Genomic DNA, 17,096 nt, shown 5'->3' with positions numbered 1-17,096 from the left:
CAGGACTTGGTCCACGTAGCTCCTCCGTGGACACGTCTCTAAAAGACAGGTTGTCTCCTCCTCCTCCCATGATGCTTTGCTGCATCCAGATTCATTCTTATTTGAAAATGTCTCCGTCTCCCAGTCTTGCTGTTGCCGTTGGTCTTAATAACTCCACCCCCACTTACGCAAGCGGTTCTTTCCTCTAGACCAGCAAAGAGTTGGTGCTACTTTGGAACTGGTTCTTCTGGCCCGGAGCCAGTTCTTTGTCAGTGGAAACAGAAAGTCTGGTTCCAAACTCAGCACTGGCCCAGAACCAGAACCAGAACCAGAAACAGAAACAGAAACAGAACCAGAACCAGCCCTGGAACCGGTTTGGTGGAAGAGGGGTACCATTGCTGCAGGGCCAGTCCAACTGTGACGGGTCTAACGTGGCCGAACAGCCAGCGGCGCTCTGCTCGTCCTCGTTCCTGCTCTGGGAACTTCCGATTCCGATATTGATTTTATTAAAACAGTTTTTGAGCTGTTGCATGAATTATATGACTGTAGTTCTGCAACATATTAATACTAGTATTATATTGAGATTCAACAGCAAGTATTGCAGCTAATGATGCTGTAAGGACCAATCAGCTCCCAGAATGCTGATAGAACTGAAACAGAAACATCGTGTAGAATTACCAAACAGATCCAGGGAGGAAACAGACGCATGAAATCGGTTTTATTTTTTCCCAGATTCCGGTTAAATTTTTCCCATTTTCGGTTTTTAATTTTATGAGAATTTGGTTTTTAGCATTTTATGCAAATGTAACCCCCATACAGTATATAAAGTAATGAAATATAGACAATTTATGCAATTATAACTGAAAACTTTAATGTTTTTCATACCTTTAAACATATTTTATGGGCAAAAACATGGAACCAGTTATTCTTGTGTCCAACAAAACATTCCTTTTTTGGGCATAAACAATGTACTGTAATGTTAAAAAAAAAAATCAATCTTTAGACATATGAATCGATTTAGAATCAGAAAATCGATTTTTTTTCAACACAGGCCTAGTTTCAGAAACAACCCTTGAAATGGTGGATGTTTGTGTAGATCTGATCAGAAGGAATGATAAGCAACATTAATTAGTATCATAGTAAAACTTAAGCCAGCCAAGCTAAAGTAGCTAACTGTGACTGATTTATAAGTCTTGTTTTGTTGCTCACTTTTCTCTGAGTGATATTTCACTCACTCCATACATTCCCTCCTGATTGTATCCAGGAGATTTACTCCCCACTAAATCAGCCGTTTAGCTCGCTGCTCGTTTAGCTCGCTGCTCGGCTGGTCTGGGTACCGGTGATGAATATTCATCACAGTCTGCCCACTGACACCACGTTGACTCGTCTGCAGTCAGTCACAACTCGGATTCCCCCTTTGTCCTTGGTCCGGGCTGCGTCAGGTTGCTATGGTAACCTATACCAGCCCCTGTAGCCTCCGCCGCTAACGCCACCCCCCCCACGAAGTGCTGGTAAACTGCTGAGCTGCTGAGTTACTGCGCCAAGTCTGCTTTAAATGGAAAAGCATTGAAAAACAAACCCTTGGCAGCCACAGGACCAGAGTTGAGAAAGATTCACGATGCTAGATTTGTGCAGTAATCAGCAAGAGTGCAGCTGTGGGGGCGCGGGGTTGATTCCCAACCGCTCCTCACATGTGAGACGAATACCAGAAACACACGAGTGCAAGATGTTTGGAGCTGCAGAGTAGAAATACACGAGTGCAAGATGTTTGGAGCTGCAGAGTAGAGGCAGTGGTGATGTGTCAGTCTTTGTGTTCTGTTTTGTTATGTATGCATATGTGTATGTATGTGCTTATGTATATTCTGTATGGAATGATATTTAGTAATGACATGTGGAATATGCTGTATGTTTGTGTACAGTTATTTTGTTTATACTCGGGCAACTTTTCATATGGATTTATTTACAGGACTGTCTCCGAAAATTAGAATATTGTGATAAAGTTCTTTTATTTTCTGTAATGCAATTTAAAAAAACAAAAAAAAAAGTCATACATTCTGGATTCATTACAAATTAGATAATCGTGGCGTCTAACAAGATCCTGGTTCTGTGAGAGCTATGTAAAAACATATTAGTTTATTGGTCCTTACAATTTCCACAACACAAATAACCCAAAGTACAAGTGTAAATCGTCAGTATAATACAAAAAAATATATAATTTTTGGTATGTGTATATATATGTACAGGACTGTCTCAGAAAATTAGAATATTGTGATTTTCTGTAATGCAATTAAAAAAACAAAAATGTCATACATTCTGGATTCATTACAAATCAACTGAAATATTGCAAGCCTTTTATTATTTTTTATTTATTTATAATTTTTTGAGATAGGATATTTGAGTTTTCTTAAGCTGTAAGCCATGATCAGCAATATTAAAATAATAAAAGGCTTGTAATATTTCAGTTGATTATATATTTTTTTGTATTACACACACTGTTTACACTTGTACTTTGGGTTATTTGTGTTGGAAATTGTAAGGACCAATAAACTAAAATGTTTTTACATAGCTCTCACAGATCCAGGATCTTGTTAGACGCCACGATTATCTAATGAAAGGAAGCAAAACAAAGACTTGAGACACAAAGGGACTGCAGATGTTATTGATGATCTGATGGTTTCAGACTAGGACGGGCCCGGCCCGGTCCATCAGCGGATGTGGAGAGTGGCTGTGGCAGAAAGTGAAACAGGATCTGTTCTCACCACCCACAAACGCAGATATGCGTGTGGTTTCTGAGTCGAGGGCGGGGTGTTTTAATGCTTCTGCAGCCCGTTACATGTCGTGAAAACGGCACATATCTGACGGAGCGAGACCCCGCGCCGGCCCGGTTTGGAGGGAAAGACACAGAAACACTGGGGCCTCCCTCGGGGGAGCAGACTGAATCATGGGTAGTCTCCGAGGAAAGACACAGAAACACTGGGGCCTCCCTCGGGGGGCAGACTGAATCATGGGTAGTCTCCGAGGAAAGACACAGAAACACTGGGGCCTCCCTCGGGGGGCAGACTGAATCATGGGTAGTCTCCGAGGAAAGACACAGAAACACTGGGGCCTCCCTCGGGGGAGCAGACTGAATCATGGGTAGTCTCCGAGGAAAGACACAGAAACACTGGGGCCTCCCTCGGGGGAGCAGACTGAATCATGGGTAGTCTCCGAGGAAAGAAACAGAAACACTGGGGCCTCCCTCGGGGGAGCAGACTGAATCATGGGTAGTCTCCCAGAGCCATGTGACCTCACCACTAATGGTGATGACTCTGCCAGCGCTCACACTCACAACCCCGCTGATTAATAATGGAGATGTTTACATGAACCAGGGAGGAATTACAGCTGAAACCCGGAGCTAACGTGGGCGTGGCCCGGCCAGCTCCCAGTTCCCGCTCGGAGGAAGAACAAGAAGAAACCGCTAAACTTCTCTTCACATAACCTGTGGGCGAACTCGCAAAGTTCCTCTTTTTCAGAGTGAACTTTAATGGCACTTTTTCACTGGTTTCTTTTCTGCTACAATTCAGCTCCTGGAGCAGAAGTAGGAGGTTGGAGAAGCTGCTGTGACGTATTTGATTGTGTATCTAAAGGAAGACAACAACACTAAAGATGTAGAACCTGGAGGAGATGATAGATGTGCTGCTGGGTCTGGGGCTTGGGTCCGATACCAAGTTAAAAAATGACTGCGTTTCCATGCATCAATAACTCTTTTAAAACCTGAATATTGGCAATAACCCGAATTTGCACGGCCATGTAAACACCAATAACCCCTTTGAATAACCCGAATTTGCTCATATTCAGGTTTTTAAAAACCCGAATATGAGCCCTGGGTTACTCCTTTTAAAACCTGAATATTCAGTCATGTAAACGCCAAACGGAATATCCCCATCAAACGGAACATGAATTTGTTTTCTGCACATGCTCTGTTCACAAGGAATCCTGGTCTTTTGAGTCCAGGAAGTTCTTATAAACACGGAGAAACACAAGACCAGGAGGAGACTAATCACTTCATAAATGTAATGAAGGATATGAACATTTCTGCATTTGTAGACGGTAGAAAGTACCGGGATAGAAGATTTACAAGAAGGTGAGCGAAAAGTTGCGCGAAGCAGCATTTGTTTTGAATTTGGATACAGGAAGAAGAAGCGGAAATGACGGTATTTGCGTCATGATTTTCTCCGCGCGTCACTGGTTTGATCCAGATATCCCAAATGATTAATTACCATGTAAACGGAATATTCCGAATGTTTCAGTAACCGGAATATTAGCAATAACCCGAATTTTGACTGGATTAGGGCTGGGCGATATGGACCAAAAGTCATATCTCGATATTTTCTAGCTAAATGGCGATACTCGATATATATCTCGATATTTTTTCTGTGCCTTAATTGGGGTTTCCCCCAAAGCATTATAGCATAGCATCTCTGTTAGCATCTCTGTTAGCATCTCTGTTAGTTTCATTTTTTTCTGAGGCAAACCCTTAAAAAAACAGTCAGTTTTAATACAAAGCCTCGTGCCAAATGTCACACAGGTTCCTTTATTAACAGAGGTCTGCACAATATCAAAATGTATAAAACAAATGAAATAAAAATAAACTGCCTGCATATATAGAATAAAAATGCTTGTTGAATAAAATAAAACAAATATCCCTTTCCTGCATAACAATTAAATTAAAATACACTGCAATTAATACAATGTAGACAGTAACAGGCAGACTTTTCCACTGAGGTTGACAGTTGTGCAAATAACAAAACTTTTGTGCAAATCTCAAATAAAACATTCAAGTCAATTTGTCACAAAATAAGCTATATCAAAATCATTAAAATTTTTTTTTTTTTTTTAAATCGATATAAACGATATTGTCTCGTACCATATCGTGTTTGAAAATATATCGATATATATTAAAATCTCGATATATCGCCCACCCCTAGACTGGATGTAAACGTAGTCAATGAGAGTGAGAGAAGCTTCAAACGGCAATGCTTTTTAATTTATTTTAGTTTGTCTCGGCGCGGCTGAAAAGTGCGTTGGTATCTGAGCGGCTATGAAGAGACAGAGCTCCTGGTAGATCTGGTCGTTCCTTATCTCCCATCTAGATCTTTTTAATTCTCTCCTCAGCACCAGGTTTATGAACATCTGCACCTCAGAGTTGGATCAACAAACAGACTTCTGCTGCCGTTGCTGCTGGAATAAAATGAACAAGAATCTCCGTCAGAGTCTCTTTCTCTGATGTCACATCCTGACTCAGACGTCTGACTCCAACCCCCCGACCAATCGGTGGCCTGTAGTGTGATGACATCACAGCCCGACTCAGCCGCTTAGAACCTCGGCAGAGTAGAAACAGAAAAGTATCTACTCGGCATGTTACTCGGCGTTGACAGATATGAAGGAGAAAATCTGGTAATTTTTCAAAATAAAAGATCGTTCGGACAATAAATAAAATGGAAATTATAAATAATGCAAGTTATTTATTATTTCTTGTGCGGCCCGGGGGTTGGGGACCTCTGGCGTAGATGAAGCAGTTTTCATTTGATTGGTGAAATAGTTTTTGCGTCCCAGTAATGAGTAATCAAGCCTAACACAAAAACACATCATTTGTGGAAACCGGGGGACTTAAAATAAATAAAATACTTGTTACGGGTGTTCAAGGCAGATGGGTAGAGATGGAGCCGCCATTGTTAGTCGCCATAAAATGTGTCCTCTGTTGAAAGTGGACGCCTATTTTCAAGCATAAATGAATGAATGAATACTGGATGATGTAAAAAGTGAGTTACTCCAGGTGAGGGAACGGAGGGAACTGAAAGCAGGTTCTGACCTGCAGCCGCTGGTTTTAATGGTTCATCCCTCGCTCTTTATGGTTGTTAAACCCGGCAGCAGCGTGACTGTAACGCCTCCCAAACATCAGCGTAGCGAGTGTTTGGTTCACGGGTGGTTAATGATTACAGGGGAGGAAGTCGTGTTTATTTAACTAATAAGCCCTTTCCTGACGGCAGCCGTCGCCGTGCTCGACTCTGCAAGGTTTGGTAAGAATCACCGGACTCTTGAGAAACTTTATTCTCCAGCTCCTGGTCCGTCACAATAGGTTGGTAGTGAAATACATTTATTTATTTATTTTTATCGCCAACTTACTGCATTAAAGAGAAGAGTTGATAATTTTAGTCCAAAGTAATTGAACAAATAAGAATTAAGTTTAGAAATGAGTCTACATAGTGATGATGAACTTAATGAAGTTTCTGTTTACTGAATTAATATAATGTGTCTTTTGTTTTAATTCAGCATTATATTCATCTCCCTGTTTATTTATTTGATTTATTTGTCAACTTTTCATCTACACTTTGACACTTTTATTGAGGCACTGTTATGTTATTATATGTTACTAACCAAGTTTTTTTGTTAGTCGCTGATACTAACTTGCTTTTCTGGGCATCTGTGTAGCTGCTGAATACTTTTATATTTCCCTCGGGATGAATAAAGTGTCTGTCTGTCTTCTTACACTTTGAAAAGGAAAAGTTTAATTGTTTTGAGGAGAAATAAATCTGTTTAGCAGTTGTTAAACGTGCGCTTGCTCGACGATGCCTCACTCAGCGTTGCCAGGTTGAGCGGGTTTCATAAATAACGGACTGGGCGTGTTGATAAAATTTGGGTTGAATTTTCAAAATATTTAGGAGAAATTATTAACAAAAAAGTTTCCATATGGCAGAGAAAAGTAGAAACGTACACAATGAACTCTCAGATATTGTATTCGCTTTAATCTACTTCATTTAGTTGTAATCTTTGTTTGGAGCCTGAACTTTTCTGGTTATTTAGTGGTGTTGTGAAGATTGATTTGCTTATGACTTAAATTTATTACGCATTTAATAATTTAGGGTTTTAACATAGAGATTGTATGGTTTGGGCTGGAACCTGTCAGATCTGGCAACCTTGACCTCAGCACTGGATTTCTTAGTCTGCATAGTCTTGATACAAGGTAAGCAAATATGGGTAAATGTAAATTTGGGTTCAGATTGTGTGACTGTCTTTTTGGTCTTAAATTTTGTTTGAAAGTGGTGTTAAAAAGTCTTAAATTGAACCTGGTCAAACCTGTAGACACCGTGATCTTTGTTTTTAAGGTGAAAGCTTCTGGAAGAAGAAGCTTTTTAATCACGTATGTTATTCTTTGAGTATAAAGAAAAATGGGCCAATGACATCTGGCATAAACCGAAACTTAGAACTTACCGGTTGATGAAAAATATTTTTTGTCCTGAACCTTATGCGACTTTACCCCTGGATCGATCAAAAAGATCATTATGTATCAATTGCGAACTGGGATTCTCCCTCTGGCCGTAGAAACAGCTTTAACTCTGTTCCTGAAGAGGAAAGATTATGTAGTGTTTGTGATTTAAATGTTGTTTTGTTTTATTGTCCATTACATGATGAAGCCAGGCAGCTTTTATTTCAGAAAATGCAAGATTGTAAACCTGCGTTGTTTTGGACGGAGGATGAAGTTGGAATGGTTTTTCAGAGAGGAGGTTTTCTCTGTAGCTACCCTTTATAAAGAGAGCCTGGAAACAGAGAAAGGACACATTATTTGGAAATTGAGAAAGGATCTTTAATTTGATCTGTAATGTATAAGTGGAATTTATAGTTTTGTGTTTTTGTTTGTAGCAGCTGATGTTTGTTTGCTGGTGTAGTGTATCTGTGTCTTGTAAGCCCTTATAGGCTGGAACCTTAGAGGTGTATAACACATTCATAAATAACATTCAATTCATACAAGAATGGGAGAATTTGGTGTATTGGTTCTTGCTCCTGCAGTCTTCTGTATATCCTGCTCAGTTTGATGTTGTGGACGTCAACACCGGCCGTTAGAGTCGACCAGCTGCCGTCAGCTGAGGTGCGTCTTCCCCTCCGCCAACATTCCCGGCCTCCATCCGCTGCTCCGACCCCCAGAGGTCCAGGAACGTCCTCTCCTGCTCAAACAGCAGAAATCTGCTCAACCTTTAAACTTTTCAACACGTGTAAATAAAAGCAGCGCTGGCGGGAGTGAAACCTGCACCCTGGCCGGTTAAAGCTGCTGTCACGGTGGTGTTTTTAGGGCAGGGGGCGCAGCAAGTGTCGGGGACAATATGCTAAGCCCCGCGCTGCCATTCCTCAGCTCTGTTTTTGAAACTAAGCTATTAACTGAGCCGGTGTCGGGTTTCCGCGCCGCTGCCATTCCTGCTGCACACACCCCGGCCTGGCATTGATCTGATCAGCTCCGGGACGTCGCCCAGGCCTCTCAAGACCCTAATGGATGTTTTGGCCGGGGCCTGGGATGGATTAGGGTTCTGCTTTTTCTTTGATTCCTCTGGAAATACTCGGCCCGATGCCGCTCCAGCTCCAGGAATAGGCTCGACGCCTTCTCGCTGAAATTCTGAAGAAGATAACTAGGTTTGACTTTGTTGTTTTTGTCCACAACATCAGCTGCGGTTGGTGTGAGAGAATCCTGGACAAGATTACGCGTCTTTACGTCAGGAGCTCGGTGCAGGCCGGTGAACGCGGTTTGTTGTTGTAGTAGAATCCTCCTACAAGACATTACATGATCAGTTTTCTACGGGCTCCGGCGCGCCGCGGTTCAGAAATAATTGGGTTACCTCAGACGTAATGAAGATTTCCACTTAAGAATACGCCTCGTCCGCTCCATCACCATTACACGCCGTCAATAAAGACGAATAAATGCAAACTCTTTAGAATATAGCACAAGGGTATCGATTCTCCCCCCTGGAGGATGCATGACCAATGAAGGGCTTTATTGATTGTCATGTGAGGTATTGGGGTGTCATTTCCAGCAGTTAAACAGCTGCTCGCTCTCTTTTTCATTACAGGCACTTAGACGTGCTCTTGTTGTTGCACGATCAGTTTCTTCTTCTTCTTGATCTGACACAGTTGTTATTTTTGTTGTTTTTCTTTCCTGTACTGATTCCTACGCCTGTGCTTTGGTTGTGACCTCTAGTGTGAACCGCTTTGATTCCAGTTGCTGAAGCTCCACTGGATTTGAGGAATGATGTGTTTTAGCTGAAGGCTTTGAGAGGACGCGAGCGTCGTGTGTCTTGGCTTGAATTAAACAAATAACAAGGATTAATGCTGTAAAATGAGCTTTTTCAACTTCTAAACTCAACTCCTCCTCGTATCATACAAGGAGAAGTTGAGTTTAGAAGTTGAAAAAGCTCATTTGTGGTCGTATGTGGTTCAGTTCTCTTGTAAAATCCTCTGAATGTTTTACCCACAGCCTCCACAGGTTATTGTCATGCCGCTCGTGGAGTTTTATTTTGAAAATCCATCAGGTTTTCTACACTATTGTCATGTTGGACTTGATCTGCTGTTTGTAAATGCAACTTTATCCGCAGTCCAGCGACTAAATAGACTGGACTAGTATTTTTAGCTCCAAGTCTATGGAGGTAGATTTGTTTCTTAATTATTCAATCAAAAAAAAGATTGCTTCAATCAAAAAATATATTTTCAATTAAAAAAAATTTCACTTCAATCAAAAAAATGTATTTCAATCAAAGAAAAAAAATGTTTGAATGCCAAAAATTATTTGAGACTCAAATTTTTTTTTGTTTGAATCAACTTTTTTTTTTTATTTAAGTAGCGTTTGTTTGTCAAAAAAGTTGCTTCAAAAAGAAAAAAAATCACTTCACTTCAATTTAAAAAAAAAAAAAACTTTGAATGGAAAAAAAAATTTGAGACCCAAAAAATTGCATTTGAACACTTTTTTTTTTTTTTTTTTTAATTGAAAATATTTCTTTTGTTTTGGATTTTTTTTTATTTTTTATTTATTTATTTATTTATTTTTTTAAATTGAATCATTTTGACACAACATCCCACAGTGGGCGGAGCTTCCCCATTGGTCAGACCATAGAGTCAGACATGTTTGACTGACTCTAGAATAAATTTGGTTCTGATAAAAGCAGATAAATGTCCACACCTACAGGTGGAACCTTTAAAACTGCTCCGTCTTGCTTTAAAGCCACGCTATGTAGCAGTACCACCACGACCACCAGGGGGCAGAAGATCCCCATAAAGTTAATCTGTCGTAACAAAGTTCACCTGGTTTGGGACAAATAGGTGTCACATAATGCTGGGTTGGACCGTCACCACAGCAGAATTCTGCCCCCATGTGGTCAGACGTGGAACCGCTGAAGACTGGCATTAACTTAACGGAAGCTGTTGATTTTAAGAAAATCTGATTCGGTGAAAATCGCTCCGGGCGTTCTGACCTTTTTTGAGAAAAACTGAACTTAAAATTGTTTGTATTAATAGTTACAGGTTTTTTTTTTAAATGTACTTTTTAGGGGGGTCTCTAAATTTAACCAAACTTAAACATCCCCCTTCCTGTCTCCACAGTCCTGATATCAACAAATTCCCATTTCAACCCGTCACCGTGTTATTTCTTGAAGCTTAAGCGGGTTTATGGATCAGAATACACGTCAGAACTAATAAATATAAGCTGTCCTGTGCTGTTACATCCCTCACGTAATTTTAGTTTAAAGTTCTGAGTTATGTTTGTAATTATTATAGACCTGCCTTCATAAGCAGCGTGTATTTCTCTCTGACAAGTATGGCAGCTACGGTGTTTAAAATATGAATTCACACTTTTTTAGGATCAAATCTGTGTGTTGTACGCAACAAATCTCCAAACCTTTGTACTGCGTTTAGTCAGAGTGAAACATCTCCTCCTCCTCCTCGTTCCTCCTCTTCCCTCCTAATATAAAACACAATTCCTCATCGGCCGTAAGTGAAAGCAGAGCTTTCAAGAATCACTTAAGGAATTGATTTTTTTTTTTAGCAGATTGAGCTGGAAGGAGGCCAGCTGCTGCAGGGATGGAAGGTATTGGTGTCTTTTTTTAGTTGTTGTTGGGTCTGCAGAGAAGAATAAGAGCTGGGAGCTCTGTAGCTGCGAGGTTTATGCTCTCTGAGAGGATCGTGGTAGAAACGTTGCTTTATCAAGTTTAAAATATGATTAAAATACGTCATGGCGGTGCATATGATACATTTACTGAACAATAAAAGAAAAAACCAGGCAGCTTCCACTGATTTAAGCAACTATTGTTAGCCGATACTGGATCAATCAGGCAAAAATAGGCCGATTTAAAACCACCAGCAGGTCAAGGCAAGTTTATTTGTATAGCACAATTCAACGCAAGGTAATTCAAAGTGCTTTACATCAACATTAAAAGCGGCAAGACATAATTAAACAGTAAATAACAAATAACAAATAAAATTAAAAAGTAAGGCCAGTAGAGTCCAGCAGGTTCATCTCATTCTTACAATGGCCAGAATTACGTTTCTATACGGTCAAAACGTACAAAGACCGGGTCAAATACAGTATTACAAAAGTAATCTGTAACAATTCCTACGGTGAATTAAACCAATTTGACAATTCTACGTCACAATGCCTGTTTCCAGGTCTTATTTGTAAGAGAAGTAAAAAAAAAAAACAGGCAGTTTCCACCAATTTCCGCAACTATTATTAGCCAATACCGGATCAATCAGGCAAAAATAGGCCGATTCAAAACCACCAGCAGGTCGATGATGCATCGGTGGTTTTTATGTACTTTGAACCGACAATAATCCTGTTGTTAAGCTGCAGAACGAGAACTTTTGGTTTCAGATAGGCCTGTGTTGAAAAGATCAATTTTCCGATTCTAAATCAATTCTCATATTAATTCCTAAAATTCGATTCATATGTCTAAAGATCGATTTTTTTTTTCCATTTCATTACAACTTTTGGTATATTTTTTTTATGCCCAAAAAAGGAATGTTTTGTTGGACACAAGCACTAACTAGTGCCATGTTTCTTACTTTAAATATGTTAAAAAGTATGAAAACATTAAAGTTTTCAGTTATAATTGCATAAATTGTCTATATTTCTTTGCTTTATATTATGTCTTGGGGTTACATTTGCATAAAATGCTAAAAACCAAGTTCTAATCAATGGGAAATGTGATAAATTGATAATTCTGCCCCACGATGTTTCTGAAAGCAGTTCTATCAGCATTCTGGGAGCTGATTGGTCCTTACAGCATCATTAGCTGCAATACTTGCTGTTGAATCTCAATATAATACTAGTATCAATATGTTGCAGAACTACAGTCATATAATTCATGCAACAGCTGAAAAAACAGTTTTAATAACACTAACCCAAATCAATATCGGAATCGGAGCGAATCAAATCAAAGCGTGACAATCGATTCTGAATCTTAAGAATCAAATTGATTCTCTACATTTGAATGGATCCCAGCCCTGGGTTCAGCATCCTGCAGCCTCACTAACGTCGTCTTGTTTCCTCCAGGCGTCTGACCGGATGGACTCTCCGGTAGAGGAGGAGCCGCCTCCCAACGGGGGCCAGAAAAACAGCCGTCTGAAGAGCAAGAAGCCGCCCAGCCTGGTGATAGCCATCCCCCCCCCGGAGGACATGGCTGCCAGACAGGTAGGACGGACTAAAATACTCGCATACAAACATTATCTTCATCTGGAGGGTCATGGAAACGATCGTACCTTCATGCATCACCACAGTGGATTTAAAATAAAACAATCAGCTTTGATTTAAGAGGTTTTTCTCAAAAACTAGTGTTGTTTCTGTCAGCCTGTTTCAGTCTAGTCTTTGGGTCGAGCTATCATTTTTGTTTTTATTAGATTTAGTCAAGTTCATTCTCCTTTTAGTCGTGTCAAGTTTCAGTCGACTAAAAGTCTGAGCATTTTAGTCTATTTTAGTCAGAATTGTCCAGGACCATTTTAGTCTCGTTTTAGTCAAAGATTGTATTTAGCCAAACCCATTTTACAATTCAAACAAGGTTATCTTATAGAGCAGTGGTCGGCAACTGGCAGCCCGCGGGCCAAAATTGGCCCGTCTCCAATAATATCTGGCCTGCCAGATGACATTGAAAATCTGATAAATCTTTTTTTTTTTTTTTTTTTTTTTTTTTTTTATTTACTATCACAAAAACGACAATTTCATAGAGAATTCGAAGCCTTTATTTAGAAAAGATAAAATAAAAGTAGAATCTTCATGATTCCGGACGCACACAATTCTGTATAGTTCCCTGTCACTTGTAGCATAGGGGGCCTTAATTAGAGGTGCACACAAATATTCAGGAGTGACGTAGGCACAGACTCCCGGCAAAACTCCTGAAGCTGTTGAAATGGTAAGACGTATTTGTTGTGGTTTAAACTGTGAAAAATACAACTGATAACTTACCTTGAGTTTTGCTGTTGGTCTTTTAAATGGTAAAACGTCCATTATATGTGTAAAAATACGTAGGAAAATCCGCCTCATTTGCATATCCTCTCACTCGCTTCAGGAGACACAGAGAGCCTGTTGCTCCGTGTGCATCATGTGTATTTTAAAGAAGGACTGCATTTGTTAGTAGCTTGGCAGAAAATAATATTATTATCACCAAGTTACTTATAAGCGGTTTCATAACGCAGCCACAGAGTAGCGCTGGAGCAGTAATAACACACTAATAACAGTCTGTAGCAAATTCAAGTTACTTTATTTAAACTAATGACTTTCTTAAATTACTTTTTTGTACAAGATATAATAGTATAATAATACTAGTAGCCTATAGATAAGGGGAAAAAAAGTTTTGTTTAGTAGAAAAAAAACATGTTTCGCCTGATTGATGTGATGTTCTGGCCCACCATTCAGTTGCTCCGAAAAAATTTGGCCCGAGGCCAAACTTACCGGTACTTGCCGACCCCTGTCATAGAGGGTCTGCATTGACGTCACCTCCCCACTGGACTAGCCCCCTTACTCTCACTGAGTGGCAAAAACAGCTGAAACTACTCTCTCTCATATTAATTCCTAAAATTGATTTGTATGTCTAAAGATCGATTTTTATTTTTTGTAATTTTTTTTTTTTTTCATCATTACAACTTTTGGTATTTTTTTGTTTATGCCCAAAAAAGGATGTTTTGTTGGACACGAACATAACTGGTGCCATGTTTCTATCTTTAAATATGTTTAAAGGTATGAAAACAGTAAAGGTTTTCAGTTATAATTGCATAAATTGTCTATATTTCTTTGCTTTATATACTGTCTTGGGGTTACATTTGCATAAAATGCTAAAAACCAAATTCTCAAAAATTAAAAACCACAATTTTAGGAAAATATAAAAGTGATTTCCTCCGTCTCTGTTTCCTCCCTGGATCTGTTTGGTAATTCTGACCCACGATGTTTCTGTTTCAGTTCTATCAGCATTCTGGGAGCTGATTGGTCCTTACAGCATCATTAGCTGCAATACTTGCTGTTTAATCTCAATATAATACTAGTATTAATATGTTGCAGAACTACAGTCATATAATTCATGCAACAGCTGAAAAAACAGTTTTAATAACACTAACCCAAATCAATATCGGAATCGGATCAAATCTTGATAATCAATTCTTGACATTTGAATGGATCCCCAGCCCTGAATCCCAAGCTGGGAAATTGTTATCTTGTTTAAAACCAACCGTTCAACCACTTTCAAGGCCCTGAAAGTGAAGTTACTCTGATTAAAATGTCTGTATATCACTAATGTTCCTAGAAGGTAAATGATTGTTTCAGCTCAGATCTGTAGTGTTTGGATGAGTGAAGCAGATTAAAGCAGCAGCACGTCCGGATGCAGAAACCTCTCAATCGTTGGACGTTACTGCCGTTCCAGATGGACGGGTTCTGCTTTAGATTCAGACTTAGCATGCACAGCGACGGAGGGAAACGCCGTTTAAAGCTCATAAACGGAGCGGCCGAGCACCGGCCGGCCTCTGAATCTGCCGTGTGATCGGGCACAGAGGCATTCTGGGAAGGCTGTCCTGCGTGAACACGGGCCCGTACATCCAGCCCCTCCTCACAGACTCATTTATAGAGCACAAGCAGCGACATTCAGCCACACAAAGCTGTCCACGGTGAATGTGAAATGAGCTCGCTAAAGCTGAAATACCTCCCAAAGTGGTGCAATTAACGTGGAAGTGCATGTGGAGTCATGCGTGACGGGCCGAGACCCTGCAGAGCTGCAATTACAGTCTTCATTCTGGCTTTGAATGTGGATAAAGGGTTTAAAATGATCTGTATAACTCGGTTCGTACTGGTAACTACACCCACAGCAGCAGGAAGAGACGTCTAGAGCCAAATCCTGAATCTAGAACGTGAAAACCAGCTCCTCTCAGACCCATCTGGACCATGAACGGGTCCCTGGAGATCAGGATCTGGCTCGGCTGAGACAAGCATGAAAACCACGTTGAATGTTCGTCTCTGAATTTTGTTCCATGTAATGTCCCAAAGTGGTGGTAATTAGCTGGATAGGGACATTAACATGTGTATATCCCAAAAATGAAAGAAATGGAATACTGACAAATGGGTAAAGTGAACACAAAATATATATATATATATATATATATATATATATATATATATATATATATATATATATATATATATATATACATACATACATACACACTTGTGTATATACAGGTAAAAGCCAGTAAATTAGAATATTTTGAAAAACTTGATTTATTTCAGTAATTGCAGTCAAAAGGTGTAACTTGTACATTATATGTATTCATTGCACACAGACTGATGCATTCAAATGTTTATTTCATTTAATTTTGATGATTAGAAGTGGCAATAAATGAAAATCCAAAATTCCGTCTGTCACAAAATTAGAATATTGTGTAAGGGTTACATTTTGAAGACACCTGGTGCCTCAAAACACCTGCAAAGGGCTTTAAATGGTCTCTCTGTCCAGTTCTGAAGCCTACACAAACATGGGGAAGACTTCAGATTTGACAGCTGTCCAAAAGGCGACCATCGACACATTGCTCAAGGAGGGCAAGACACGAAAGGTTATTGCTGAAGAGGCTGGCTTTTCTCAGAGCCCTGTGTCCAAACACATTAATGGAGAGGCAAAGGGAAGGAAAAACTGTGGTAAGAAAAAGTGTACAAGCGATAGGGATCACCGCGCCCTGGTCAAGATTGTGAAAAAAAACCCATTCAAAAATGTGGGGGAGATTCACAAGGAGTGGACAGCTGCTGGAGTCAGTGCTTCAAGATCCACCACCAAGAGACGCTTCAAAGACATGGGTTTCAACTGCTGCATACCTCGTGTCAAGCCACTGTTGACCAAGAAACAGCGCAAAAGCATCTCACCTGGGCTAAGGAAAAAAAGAGCTGGACTGCTGCTGAGTGGTCCAAAGTCATGTTTTCTGACGAAAGCCAATTTAGCATTTCCTTTTGAAATGGAGGTCCCAGAGTCTGGAGGACAGGAGAGGCACAGGATCCACGTTGCCTGAAGTCTAGTGTAAAGTTTCCACCATCAGTGATGGTTTGGGGTGCCATGTCATCTGCTGGTGTCGGTCCACTCTGTTTCCTGAGATCCAGGGTCAACGCAGCAGTCTACCAGCAAGTTTTAGAGCACTTCATGCTTCCTGCTGCTGACCTGCTCTATGGAGATGGAGATTTCAAGTTCCAACAGGACTTGGCGCCTTCACACAGCGCAAAATCTACCCGGGCCTGGTTTACGGACCATGGTATTTCTGTTCTAAATTGGCCAGCCAACTCCCCTGACCTTAGCCCCATAGAAAATCTGTGGGGTATTGTGAAAAGGAAGATGCAGAATGCCAGACCCAAAAACGCAGAAGAGTTGAAGGCCACTATCAGAGCAACCTGGGCTCTCATAACACATGAGCAGTGCCAGAAACTCATCGACTCCATGCCACGCCGCATTAATGAAGTAATTGAGGCAAAAGGAGCTCCAACCAAGTATTGAGTATTGTACATGCTCATATTTTTCATTTTCATACTTTTCAGTTGGCCAATATTTCTAAAAATCCCTTTTTTGTATTTGCCTTAAGTAATATTTTAATTTTGTGACACACGGAATTTTGGATTTTCATTTGTTGGCACTTAAAATCATCACAATTAAATTAAATAAACATTTGAATGCATCAGTCTGTGTGCAATGAATACATATAATGTACAAGTTACACCTTTTGACTGCAATTACTGAAATAAATCAAGTTTTTCAAAATATTCTAATTTACTGGCTTTTACCTGTATATAAACACACTTGTATATTAACTAA

At 40.0% G+C, this 17,096-nt stretch overlaps 1 protein-coding gene across 1 annotated transcript in view; it reads left to right on the top strand.

Moving 5' to 3' along the window:
- LOC133449108 (inactive rhomboid protein 2-like) overlaps positions 1 to 17,096 on the top strand; it is a 74,233-nt gene that overhangs the window by 19,933 nt on the left and 37,204 nt on the right. The window contains exon 2 of the mRNA XM_061728273.1: positions 12,326 to 12,463. Within this exon, the coding sequence (XP_061584257.1) occupies positions 12,338 to 12,463 (126 nt within the window). The 5' untranslated portion in view covers positions 12,326 to 12,337. The remainder of the gene's footprint in view (positions 1 to 12,325; positions 12,464 to 17,096) is intronic.

Source organism: Cololabis saira, chromosome 1, assembly GCF_033807715.1.
Source record: "Cololabis saira isolate AMF1-May2022 chromosome 1, fColSai1.1, whole genome shotgun sequence".
In the NCBI taxonomy this organism is placed as follows: Eukaryota; Metazoa; Chordata; class Actinopteri; order Beloniformes; family Belonidae; genus Cololabis; species Cololabis saira.
This window is presented reverse-complemented; position numbering and strand designations above follow the sequence as displayed.